Source organism: Protobothrops mucrosquamatus, unplaced genomic scaffold (genome assembly GCF_001527695.2).
Source record: "Protobothrops mucrosquamatus isolate PMUCROS unplaced genomic scaffold, P.Mucros_1.0 scaffold4052, whole genome shotgun sequence".
In the NCBI taxonomy this organism is placed as follows: Eukaryota; Metazoa; Chordata; class Lepidosauria; order Squamata; family Viperidae; genus Protobothrops; species Protobothrops mucrosquamatus.
Genome location: NW_015389983.1, coordinates 93,328 through 107,112, shown reverse-complemented (window position 1 = coordinate 107,112; position 13,785 = coordinate 93,328). Strand labels below are relative to the sequence as shown.

General features: G+C 46.2%; 1 protein-coding gene across 1 annotated transcript in view; it reads left to right on the top strand.

The window, feature by feature from the left end:
- ULK2 (unc-51 like autophagy activating kinase 2) overlaps window positions 1–13,785 on the top strand; it is a gene marked incomplete at its 5' end in the record, with an annotated part of 56,514 nt that overhangs the window by 24,181 nt on the left and 18,548 nt on the right. Inside the window, 4 exon segments of the mRNA XM_015827899.1 lie at window positions 821–885; window positions 3,114–3,310; window positions 9,791–9,942; window positions 11,710–11,826. Coding sequence (XP_015683385.1) covers window positions 821–885; window positions 3,114–3,310; window positions 9,791–9,942; window positions 11,710–11,826 — 531 coding nt within the window.

The window sequence follows — 13,785 nt, the reverse complement described above, 5'->3', positions numbered from 1 at the left end:
GCCGAGGCATAGCTGGCAAGCGGCAGAGACGGAGCAGGCCGACCACCAGCTGGCCCAGCCCAAGGGAGGTAAGGCACCCGCCGGAAAAGGGGAAAAAAATGGCGGACAAAAAAAATGGCGGACAGCCTTGCTTGGCGACCCCCATGAAATGGTCGATCGACCCCAAATGGGGTCCCGACCCACAGGTTGAGAACCACTGGCCTAGCCAGAATACATCATCCCTCTCTCCTCCCCCCCCCTTACATTGTTTAGAACTTCTCTCTGCCATCCTTTTGTCTTGTTAAGTGTGTCTTCTAGCCAAGCCTCCTGAAATCTAGTGCCTACAGTGCAGGGCTTGGCTAATCCTTCTATTGTTAATCAATTGTGACCCTTTTATTTTTAAACTTCTTCCTTTCTCACAGGCAGAACTAGAACTTACAGTCTCCTGGTGATTGGCCCAGAGTCACCCAGTTGGCTTTGTTACCTAAGGCAGGACTAGAACTCACCGTCCCTTGGTTTCTGCTTGTGAGACTAGACTGCAGCTGCCATCCCTAAAGATGAGGCAGGCAGATAAGCAGGAAGCCAAGATCCCTTCAGGGGATGGATAGATAAGAAGGAAACAAGTCATTAAGGAGACAAAGGAAGAGAAATCACTTGATCCAGACAAAAGGATTGAAGCCTGAGCACATGGGAAGCCCCTTCCCCCAAATCCCACCCACAGCTCCCAGACTTGAGAATCCACAAGGCAAATGTAACTGCCAACCTTGAGAACAGACAAAGCCAGGACTTTGAGGGAATAAGAGGGGTCCTGAAGCTCACCCACCCTTTGAGTGGTCCTTAGATCCAGACTTGGTGGCTTCTGTATCTGTGGCTACTGCCTTGGCAGCCTCGTTGAGAAAGATGTGGGTAAGTGTGGATGAGTGTCTGTGTGTGTAGGTGGGGCAGAGCTAATGAAACAGAATAACAAGAGTTGGAAGGGACCGTGGTGGTCTTCTAGTCCAGCCCCCTGCTCAGGCAGGAGACCCTATACCATTTCAGACAAATGGCTGTCCAGTCTCTTCTTAAAAACTTCCAGTGTTGGAGCATTCACAACTTCTGGAGGCAGGTTGTTCCTCTGGTTAATTGTTGTAACTGTCAGGAAGTTTCTCCTTAGTTCTAGGTTGCTTCTCTCCTTGATTAGTTTCCACCCATTGCTTCTTCTCCTGCCTTCAGGCGCTTTGGAAAATAGCTTGACTCCCTCTTCTTTGGGGCAGCCCCTGAGATATTGGAAGACTGCTATCATGTCCCCCTCGTCCTTCTCTTCATTAAACTAGACATTCCCAATTCCAGCAACCGTTCCTTATATGTTTTAGCTTCTAGACCCCTAACCATCTTTGTTGCTCTTCTCTGCACTCTTTCTAGAGTCTCAGCATCTTTTTTACATCGTGGTGACCAAAACTGGATGCAGGATTCCAAGTGTGGCCTTACCACGGCCTTGTAAAGTGGTAGTAACACCTCACGTGATCTTGAGTCTCTCCCTCTGTTAATGCAGCCTAGCACTGTGTTGGCTTTTTTGGCAAGCTGCAGCACACGGCTGGCTCCTATCTAAGTGATTGTCCACTAGGACTCCAAGCTCCTATCGTAGTTACTACAATTATAATGTACATTGTAATCAGTAAAATTTTTCTGTTAATTTTAAATTCACTGGATCTCTTGTCTATTCTAAAGAACTGGTTGGGTCTCACTGTTCAGTTGGAAATGATTTGAGTGTGGCTGTTGACCATGGCAGTGAGTGTGTGGGTGAGTGTTGTTTTTGTTGTTAGTTGCGAAGACGTGTCCGACCCATCGCGACCCCATGGACAACGTTCCTCCAGGCCTTCCTGTCCTCTACCATCTTCTGGAGTCCATTGAAGCTCCCGCCTCCTGCTTCAGTGACTCCATCCAGCCCCCTCCTTCTCTGTCGTCCACGTCTTCTCTTGCCCTCCATCTTTCCCAGCATTAGGCCCTACTCCATTGAGTCCTTCCTTCTCATTAGGTGGCCAAAGGACTTGAGTTTCAACTTCAGGATCTGGCCTTCTAAAGAGCAGTCGGGGTTGATCTCCTCTAGGACTGACCGGTTGGATCGCCTTGCAGTCCAGGGGACTCGCAGGAGTCTTCTCCAGCACCATAGTCCAAAGGCCTCCATTCTTTGGCGCTCGGCTTTGTGGGTGAGGGACCATAAGCCAAACTCAGGAGCGCACGTAACATAGGCCAGCACCTTCACCACCAACCATCCTATGTCAGGTGACAGCTAAATCAGCTCAGCACTTCTTTTGAAGGGGTTTAATGACTCTGTCCACTTAACTACAGGTAGTCCTCAAGTTATAACAGTTCATTTAGTGACCGAAATCAGCAGTGCTGAGAAAAGTGACTTATGACGTCTAGTTTAATGAAGAGAAGGACGAGGAGGGACAGGATAGTAAGTCTTCCAGTATCTCAGGGGCTGCCCCAAAGAAGAGGGAGTCAAGTTCTTCTCCAGAGCACCTGAAGGCAGGACAAGAAGCAACGGGTGGAAACTAACCAAGGAGAGAAGTAACCTAGAACTAAGGAGAAACTTCCTGACAGTTAGAACAATTAACCAGTGGAACAACCTGCCTCCAGAAGCGGTGAATGCTCCAACACTGGAAGTTTTCAAGAAGAGACTGGACAGCCATTTGTCTGAAATGATATAGGGTTTCCTGCCTGAGCAGGGGGTTGGACTAGATGACGTCAAAGGTCCCTTCCAACTTTATTATTATTAGTAATAGTATTACACTTACAGCAACTGCAGCCTCCCCACGATCAGGGGATCCAAATTCAGACCCTTGGCAACCGACTCATATTTACGACGGGCTCAGTGTTCCGGGGTCACGCGATTTCCTTTTGCTACCTTCTGACCAGGGGAAAACCAGACTCATTTCACAACCCTGTTACTAACTTAGCGGCGGTGATTTCACTTAACAGCCGGGCCACGAGAAGTCGTAAAACAGAGCAAAATTCACTGAACACAAACGTCTCACTTAGCAACAGAGTTTTTGGGGGTCCATTGTGGTCGTAAATCGAGGATCGTCTAATTAAAAATTCAGGAAGGCCCCTTTATTTTATTTTATTTTATTTTTCTTCTTTTTCTCTTATAGGCAACGGCTCCTTTCAAAATTCCCAAGACCCAAGCGTCTTCTAACTTGGTGGGCCTGGTCAGTCGGCAGGGGCCCTCGGAGCTTCTGCTACCGCAGCCGAAGGAGATGGGGCAGACCAGAGAGCTCACACCTTTCCACTCCACACAAAGCAGCGAGAAGCAGGCAAGAGATCAACACGGCAAGATGATCTTTGGCAGGTACCGATCCCCGTCCTACATTCTGCAGGCAGCCCTCAAACCTGTAACCATTCGTTTAGTGACCGGTAAAAGCCACAGTAGCACTGAACAAATGTCCATGGAGATTCTCAGTCCTCCAGGTCAGGGCTTTTCAACCTTTTCACCCATTGTACCACTTTTAGGATATGGCAACATCCGAGTACCGCCAGGCGCCTAGCAAGGTGTCAAAAACTTGATGACCCCCCCCCCAAAAAGGACAAAAAGTGATAAAGTAGAGGTAGTCCTCGACTTACAACAGTTCGCTTAGTGACTGTTCGAAGTTACAATGGCACTGAAAAAAGTTCCCCCCAAGCCACAGCCGAGCAAGACACCTAGCTGCCCACCCGGCCGCGCTCTTCCTCCTGTCCGAGGTTTTCATTGTTCTGAGCATTTCTATTGAGGATTGGCAGCGGGGGTGGGGTGGGGGGGTGTTTGGTTTTTATTCCCCCCCCCGTCTGCTGGGGGGTTGCAGCAGGTTTTGGTCACTTCACATGACCCTGAGACACTGTGACCGTCATAAATGTGAATCAGTTGCCAAGCATCTGAATGTAAATCACAAGACCCTGGAGAGGCTGCAACATTCCAGCTGATCGGCGCTTCTTCTGGGCTCATCGGAAGTGCCAGGATCAGAGCCGAGCTCCAGCTGGAGCCTGGCGCTGATCTTGGCGCTTCCACTGAGCCCTGACAGCCCCGAACAAGTGCCGATCAGCTGGAAAGCGGAACTGTGACCATCATAAATATGAATCAGTTGCCAAGCATCTGAATGTAAATCACAAGACCCTGGAGATGCTGCAACATTCCAGCTGAAGCACCAGGATCATTGCTGCTTTCCAGCTGATTGGTGCTTCCTCAGGGCTCAGCAGAAGCACCAGGATCAGCGCAGAGCTCCAGCTGGAGCCTGGCACTGATCCTGGCACTTCCGCTGAGCCCTGCAGCTCTAGCCGTCTCTCGCTCAGGCTTGTGCGGTGCTGCCACCGGTTCAGCTCATTCCCCTCCCCTGCTACCACTTTTCTAGGATGGTTGCGTACCACCTGCCAGGTGCCAATGTACCACAGGTGGTACCCGTACCACGGGTTGAAAAGCCCTGCTCCAGGTCATCCTGGTTGTCCCAAAGGTGCTTTTTTCAGGAGGCCCCTGGACTTTCTTGTTTTTCCTTTGAAGACGTTTCCCTTCTCCTCCCAGAAGCTTCTTCAGCTCTTACTGGCTCCTTTTTCGAGCATTCCTGCTTTAACCAAACCTGGCCAAATAGGAAGAGAAAATTAAACACTACGAATATGTTTCATTTATTGATTAATCTAGGGCTTAGGCAATATATACAATGGTTTTTTATTTATTAAAGGGGATATCGTGTTATTAAGCAGATGATATAATATGGTGGGAAATAGATAATTCTTAGGAAATAGAACAAGGTTATATTTTCGAGCATTCCTGCTTTAATCAAACCTGCCCCACCACCAACGGTTACATCACCACGAGCGTCACAGGTGGCGCCCGCGCCCACGGCCCCACTCACGTGAGCAGTGGGTGTTCGAGTGCAGGCGCGTGCATGCATTTACCCCCACACACACACACAAACACGCACACACGCAAAACCACTCCTCCTTTCCACCCTCTCCCTGCTCCAGGCTGCCAATCTCAAAAGGCTGGGGGGGAACTCTGCTGTAATTCGTTGCACAGTCCACCAAATGTTCAAACTGGATTTGGCATTTTTGCCTGCCTTTTTGAGTCCTTCCCAAAGGCCTGGGAATGGGCAGGTGTCGATGTTTGATGGACTTTCTTGTTTTTCCTTTGAAGACATTTCACTTCTCATCCCAGAAGCTTTCTTCAGTTCTGACTGGCTGGTGGGGAATGGAAGGATTTATACTTCTTGCAGATAACTGGTCATTTGCCTTCTTCTAGAGAGTCGTTGAGGCCGCCTCATGACTTGTGGACTTCAACTCCCAGAATTCCTCAGCCAGGCACTCTGGCTGAGGAATTCTGGGAGTTGAAGTACACAAGTCATCAAAGGGCCAAGTTTGAAGACCCCTGACTTATACCCATAGATCCAAACGTTCCATTATGTGCTTGCTGTGTTTTAAGAGGCCAGGTGGATCGACTCGGTTTCCCTGGTCTGAAGGACCAGCTGAGAGACAAACCATCATGGAGAAAATCTACCTAGGTTAGTTGCGAAGTGTCAACAACAGCTTGATGGCGCATAATCACTCAGTTCGGGTTTTACGATTGCTGATAAACTCTTGACTCTTCCAACCAGGCCCTGGGAACAAATAAGCAATGAGGCTGCTCCCTCTTGCGTTGAGATGCCAACATATATATATATATACACTTGGGTGTGTCCATATTGTGTCCAAATAATCACGATCACCAAGAGTAGATAAAATGTTTATAAACAATTAAAAAGTTTAAAAACAGTTTAAAAGCAATAAAACATGTGTAAGATTAGAAGTGTCAGCGACGTTTCGATGAAATCACATTCATCATCATCAGGCTTGTGCTTTTAGCTTTGTGCTAAAAACATGATCCCTGGGTGCATCCATGCCAAAACAAATAAATAAATAAAACAAACACCAGGGTAAAATCATTAAACTATATGAGTTTAATGCCACTATACAAATGCCACTATATATATATTTGGATAAGTGGAAGTTATTGGTTTTATAATGGCCGTAATTGTTACCTCCTATTTACGGTGGTCAGGCCTGGAAGCAGTTAGCATCGATTGGAAGAGCTATATATAAGAGCTGCTTTCAAGATTGTTCCAAAACGACAGGAACGTGCCAGCAATTTGTAATTTCGTGAATTTCCTTTTAGTTTAGACAAAAGACCTTCGACTCTCAGGACGTCCTCCCTGGGCCATCTGTTTGGAGCGAAATTTCTTGTGTGATTTTTTTTATTATTATTAAGGGGTAGACTGTCGTAAACGACGTCTCTTTTCCGACCCACACTCATTTGTGAGAAGGAGGTAAGATTTTCCCATGGTGTTTTTTTTTTTGTTTTTAATGTGTTTTTGCATTTCTTATCACCACGGATGGATTAAAAATAACCCCAAGGTTTGATTTGGTCTTTGGCTTCGTTGCCCTTTTTTTGTTCCCCTGATAAATCTCTTCCTTCTGAGAAGCTTCTACGGAATTAAATGTCTGTGCAGATTCTCTTATCATCCAGGTCAAAGATGTCCCAAAGGGTTTTATTTTTTTCCAAAAGGCAACTGAACTTTCTTGTTTTGATTGTTTTTTTCCTTTGAAAAACGGTTCGCTCTTCATCCAAAAAAAGCTTTTTAGTTTCTGTAAAGTTAATTGACCTGATCTCCTTTTTTTGAGAACCGACTCTCTACTTTCTTAAAGCAGCTAGCTCAAATAAACAACCACGCCCCACCTCTATACTGGTCTGTAACCGTATTAATGGTCACAGAATAACAGGGTTCGCAGGGACCTCAGAGGTCTTCTAGTCCAACCCCCTGCTCAAGCAGGCGACCCTTACAGAACTATAGAATAACAAGGTTGGAAGGGACCTCAGAGATCATCTAATCCAGCGGTTCTCAACCTATGGGTCGCGACCCCATTTGGGGTCGATCGACCATTTCACGGGGGTCGCCAAGCAAGGCTGTCCGCCATTTTTTTCCCATTTTCCGGCGGGTGCCTTACCTCCCTTGAGCTGGGCCAGCTGGTGGTCGGCCTGCTCCGTCTCTGCCGCTTACCAGCTACGCCTCAGCCGGCTCAGGGGGCGGAACCACGCATGCACGGCGCTCCCGGGCAGGGAAAGTCCTCGACTTACGACCGGTTGGGTAGTCCTCGACTTAGGACCGGTTTAGTCCTCGACTTACGACCGGTTGGGGGTCGCGGCATTAAAAAGGTTGATCTAATCCAACCCGCTGCTCAAGCATTGAGACTCTTGCAGAATCATAGAACAAAAGAGTTGGAAGGGGACCTTGGAGGTCCTCCAGTCCAACCCCCCCTGCTCAAGCAGGAGACCCTCACAGAATCATGGAATAACACAGAAAAACCAAATGTACAGGTATAGTATTGGGGGTACCTTGCTCAATAGTAGTAACTGTGAGAGGGATCTCGGAGTCCTAGTGGACAATCACTTAAATATGAGCCAGCCGTGGTCTGCAGCTGCCAAAAAGGCCAACACAGTGCTGGGCTGCATTAATAGAGGGACAGAATCAAGATCACGTGAAGGGTTAATACCACTTTACAAGGCCTTGGTAAGGCCACACTTGGAATACAGCATCCAGTTTTGGTCACCGTGATGTAAAAAAGATGTTGAGACTCTAGAAAGAGTACACTTCTTCTTCTGAGGCCTCTTCTGCAGCCAGGCCTGCATTTCTCAGTCACAGGACTGTCCGGAAGGCCTCTGCAGCCAAGAACCGAGCTATGGATTCAATCCGTAGCTCGATTCTGCAAGATCTCAGCAGCCGAGCACCAAGCCATGGATTGAAACCACAGCTCGGTACTCGGCTGCCTAGGCCTTCTGGAAAGGCCTGACTGCAAAATGCAGACTCGAATGCAGCTGCAGAACTTCGGCCCCAGAAGAAGTGGACCGGCTGGGTGGGGCTGTTGTTACCGGAGGTGAAGTAAGGACTGCCCCGAAAATAAGACCTGGTGCCTCTTCTGAAGGCAAAAAAATAAATAAAAATAAAATAAGACCCGTGTCAACGCTGCAAATACTGTATATTCTTGCTTTGACAAAATATGCAGAACTGTCTGGTATTTTTAGAGTTAATTCAGATGATGGTGGGGGGGGAGGAGAAAGATAGGACTGCGGGTGGGAAAGAAGCTCTGCCCTTCCACCTGATAGGACAGTGGTTCTCAACCTGTGGATCGGGACCCCATTTGGGGTCGATCGACCATTTCACGGGGGTCGCCAAGCAAGGCTGTCCACCATTTTTTTTGTCCGTCATTTTTTCCCCCTTTTCCGGCAGGTGCCTTACCTCCCTTGGGCTGGGCCAGCTGGTGGTCGGCCTGCTCCGTCTCTGCCGCTTGCCAGCTACGCCTCGGCCGGCGCAAGGGGTGGAACCACGCATGTGCGGCGCTCCCGGGCAGGGAAAGTCCTCGACTTACGAGCGGTTGGGTAGTCCTCGACTTACGACCGGTTTAGTCCTCGACTTATGACCGGTTTAGTCCTCGACTTACGACCGGTTTAGTCCTCGACTTACCACCGGTTGGGGTCGCGGCATTAAAAAGGTTGAGAACCACTGTGATAGGAGAACATGATATATGGCAGCAAATTTAGGGAGGGAACATGCTGGTAAATTAATTGCTCAGAGGAAGAGAATTTTAGATCTTAGCATCAACTTCGTTGTGCCTGTGCCGACATATTGTAACAATAAATTACTTTTAGGAAAATCAATGCCTGGAAGTTCTTTGAACTGTTTCATTAGCCGGAACCATAACGACCCGGTCTTATTTTTGGGAAAACACGGTAGATGTGAGGTACAAAAAGAAGAAGAAAAAAATCAGGACTAGATGACCTCCAAGGTCCCTTCCAACTTTTTTTATTATTATTATTATTATTATTATTATTATTATTATTATTATTATTATTATTATTATTATTATTATTATTATTATTATTATTATTATTATTATTATTATTATGGAATTTATTGTCCCAAAGCCTGTGCATAGGAATATTCTCAACTAACCATTAGCCTTTGGTAGGAGTTAGATAAGGGTCAACGGAATTCAAGGGTGTGGGTTGGACTTTGTGACTATGTAGGGATTCTAGTCCAGGGGTGGGCAACCTTGGCTCTTTTATGACTCGTGGACTTCAACTCCCAGAATTCCTGAGCCAGCCATGCTGAGGGGAAAGGGAGAGGTTTCCAAGCTTGAGCCATGCTGGCTCAGGAATTCTGGGAGTTGAAGTCCACCAGTCATGAGGGGGCCATAGTTCCCCCATGCTGGCTCAGGAATTCTGGGAGTTGAAGTCCACAGGTAATGAAGGGGCCATAGTTCCCTCATGCTGGCTCAGGAATTCTGGGAGTTGAAGTCCACAGGTCACGAAGGGGGCCATAGTTCCCCCATGCTGGCTGAGGAATTCTGGAAGTCCGCCAGTCATGAAGGGGGCCATAGTTCCCCCATGCTGGCTCAGGAATTCTGGGAGTTGAAGTCCATGAGTCATAAAAGAGCCAAGGTTGCCTACTCCCTGTTCTAAACTGATGCCTCTTTTAACTCCACCTGCAGCTTCTTCTCCTACAGTAGCCTAACTACAGGGTTATCGGGGTCTTTGCCATCTGGAGAACCTCAATATTCTGGGAGTTTTTCTTTTTAGAGAAAAAGAAGGCACTAAACCAGGGATCTCTAACCATAGAAAATTTTAAGACTTGTGGACTTCAACTCCCAGAATCCCACAAGTCTCAAAAGTTGCCAAGTTTGGAGACCCCTGCTCTAGACACTCACATCTCCAATTCAGAACTCACCCAGCCAGCCAGCCTTTTCCTGACCATATCCTTTATTCCTTGCGCAGGTCCGTAAGCACCAGCAAGCTGTCAGACCCACCAGCAAAGGCTGCCCTTAGCAGCCAGCTCTACCAGGGCAGCAGCACTGACAGCCTTAATACCGAACGGCCCATGGACACAGGTAAGGCGATGGGTGGGGCAGAGGGGTGCAAGTTGTTTTGCACACCTGCCTGCCACGGGGAAGAGGGACGTTCATAAGATACCTCATGTCAGGTACCAGAAACTCAAGAATCAGGCGGATCAAATGAGGACGGCAGAAAAAAGATGATTAGGGGACTGGAGGCCAAAGCATATAAGGAAAGGCTGCTGGAATTGGATATGTCTAGTTTAACGAAAAGAAGGACGAGGGGGGACATGATAGCAGTCTTCCAGTATCTCAGGGGCTGCCCCAAAGAAGAGGGAGTCAAGCTGTTCTCCAAAGCAGCCCGAAAGCAGGAGAAGAAGCAACGGATGGAAACTAAGCAAGGAGAGAAGCAACCTGGAACTAAGGAGAAACTTCCTGAGAGTTAGAATAATTAACCAGTGGAACCACCTGCCTCCAGAAGCGGTGAGTGCTCCAACACTGGAAGTTTTTAAGAAGAGACTGGACAGCCATTTGTCCAAAATGGTATAGGGTTTCCTGCCTGAGCAGGGGCTTGGACTAGATGACCTGCAAGGTCCCTTCCAACTTTATTATTATTATTACTATTACTATTATTAAAAAAGATGATTGGCAGTTCCCTCCCTCCTATCCAGGACACAGCCTAAAGCGTCGTTTGAGCAGGGTCCACAGGATTGTCTGGGACGTTACACCTCCTCTCCACGACCTGTTTTTCTTATTACCTTCTGGGGGGGGGGGGGCTTCGTGGTATCCGAAGGAGAACGTCCCAATTCAGTCGCAGATTTGTTCCATGTAGCATCACCCTTGTGAACTCTCAAGCTTCCTCTTTCTGCTATGTATTCAAGGTGGACAGTGATTAATACTTATATGTAAGGGTGTAGGTATATACATCTGTTGTATACAGCATGTTTATAATAATAAAGTTGGAAGGGACCTTGGAGGTCATCTAGTCCAACCCCCTGCTCAGGGAGGAAACCCTATACCGTTTCAGACAAACGGCTGTCTAGTCTCTTCTTAAAAACTTCCAGTGCTGGAGCATCCATAGCTTCTGGAGGCAGGTTGGTAATAATAATAATAAAGTTGGAAGGGACCTTGGAGGTCATCTAGTCCAACACCCTGCTCAGGCAGCAAGCCCTGTACCATTTCAGACAAACGGCTGTCCAATCTCTTCTTAAAGACTTCCAGTGTTGGAGCATTCACAGCATTCTGGAGGCAGGTTGTTCCACTGGTTAATCGTTCTCACTGTCAGGAAGTTTCTCCTTAGTTCTATATTGGGGAACTCTGCTGTAGAGGATGAATCGATAAGATGTGCTCTTGAGAGAGGGCTAAAATTCTGGCTTATAGCTTTTTGTTCTCTCTGATAGTCTAGGTCAGTGTTTCTCAACTTTGGCAGCTTAAATGTGGGTAGAGTTCAACTCCCAGAATTCCACACCTAGCAATGGAATGGAAGTCCACCCCTCTTAAAGCACGCTGGCTGGGGGATTCTGGGAGTGGAAGTCCACCCATCTTAAAGCAGGCTGGCTGGGGAATTCTGGGAGTGGAAGTCCATCCTTCTTAAAGCACGCAGGCTGGGGAATTCTGGGAGTTGAAGTCCACCCATCTTAAAGCAGGCTGGCTGAGGAATTCTGGGAGCTGAAGTCCACCCATCTTAAAGCATGCACCGACCCCCTAAGACCCTCATCTTTAGGTGGGGAGAATTTCGACGGTGCCAACTCTTTGTGACGGGATGTAAGTAAGACGTATATATGGTCAAAGAGGACTCTAGATTGGGCGAATAAAAAAGGAGGGGTCGAGGGGGCCCCCGGACACCGTAATGGCCTCCTGGAGGCAGGTACGGTCAACCTCGGTCAAGGTCCCGAGTGATGTTCACTGTAGGATCCCCTCCGAACAGCGCCACCCCTCCCACGTGCACCCACATGGTTCTGCGAGCTCGCACAATGTCAGGTGAGGAAGTGACTCCTTCCGGGTCAAACGGGGGGGGGGGTCCTTGAGCAGATTCTGACTGGACAGCGACCAGGTGGGGGCGATTCTGAGGCAGCCATTCTCAATCATCCAGGGCATGGTTGCCCCAAATATGCTTTTCAAAAGCATATTTAATCTATATAAATAAAAATGTGAATGTTCGTTTGTTCAAAATCTTAAATCTCCGAAAGTTCTTCACCGATTGCTTTGAAATTTTGACACAACGTTGCATTCGAATACGCACGTGTTTTTATATACCTATATTATATAGATGTCACACCTGTAACAGGTAAAAACATGCTTTTTTAAAAAAACAGCACCATCTGTTGGACGTAAAAGCAACACACGCTTTTACCAGACTGAGCCACAGCACCGCGTGGCCGGGTACAGCTAGTATTTAATAAATATTAAATCTGATTATAGTAATGTGGTAAAGGTTTTATAGCGAACTGGATTGATTTGGATTTGGACTTTGTTAAAAGGGCTTTATATGTTTTTAATATTAGAGATGGTATAATGAGAAAAGAACTGAAATATGGGAAATGATGGAATTAATTATTGGAGATTTGGAGAAACAAGTGAAAAACAGTAGAATATTGGTGAGAAAGAGAAGAATTTATTTTTGGCGTTAATAACGTTTAAATAAGAAAACACTTGGGGCACCTGAATAGTAAATGAATATGTTAGTTTAAGATTAAATATTTGCAAAATTAAGAAAGCATGATACAGGATCATTGGGATGGATAATGAGTTTGTAAACTTTTATGGATTAATGGAATTTATATAGAGTGATATATTCAATGAAAATTTGTTTTAGAAATGTCTTAATGAGCTTATAACAATAAATAGATAGAGAATGTTAGTTTATTTTTAATTATATAACTTGGATGAAATGTTATATTAGTGAATGAATTGGTTTTAGAAAGATATTGACTTGATTATAATGTTTTTAAATAAATGGAGGGTTCATTAAGTTTAAGTTTAAATGTGTGAAGAAATATAGGTTTTTATAGATTAAATTTTTTTTATTGATTAATGCAGTTGATGGTTAGACATAGTAATGAATGAATTCATCTGAAAATGTATTAATTTGATTATAATATCCTATATAGATAGAGAGGGAAATTTTTAAGAAACAATGTGTATATATTTACTATGTTATTGTTTGTTTTTTTTAAAAATGGATCACCATGTTTCCACGTGGGTTCTTAAGCTGTGTTGGTGTAAAATGGAAAACTAATAAAAATTGTTTTGGATTAAAAAGAAAAGAAAAGAAAACGACACAGGAGCACAAACCCATCTGGACAAGATCCAGAGGTCCATCTGCTTCTGAAAGGCAGAGGTCTCTTGGAGACAGCAAAGTCCACAGTCTGGCCAGAGAGGAAGAGTGGTTTGAAAGAAGGATAAAAGAAATCAGTCCATTAGACTCCGAGCTGGAAGGGACCTTGGAGGTCTTCTAGTCCAGCCCCCTGCTCAAGCAGGAGACCCCATACGATTTCAGACAAGTTGAGTGTCCCGTCTCCTCTTAAAAACCTCCAGGGATGGAGGCATCCACAACTTCTAGTGGCAAGCTCTTCCACCGGTGAATTGTCCTCACTGTTAGGAAGTTTCTTCTTAATTCCAGGTTGCTTCTCTCCTTGGTTAGTTTCCATCTGTTGCTTCTTTTCCTGCCTTCAGGGGCTTTGGGAAATAAATTTATCCCCTCCTCTTTGTGGCAGTCGCTCAAATACTGGGAGACTGCTATTGTCAACGCTGCAAATACTGTATATTCTTGCTTTGACAATGTGCAGAACTGTCTGGTATATATATAGTTAAACCAGCAACTGGGAAAGAGGGAGGAGCATAAGGATAGCCCGGGAGAAAGAAACCGGAAGTAAATCACATCTTCCAAGTTGATTGGAAGATGTGAACCATGACCCTACAATAAGGGAGTGGAAAATG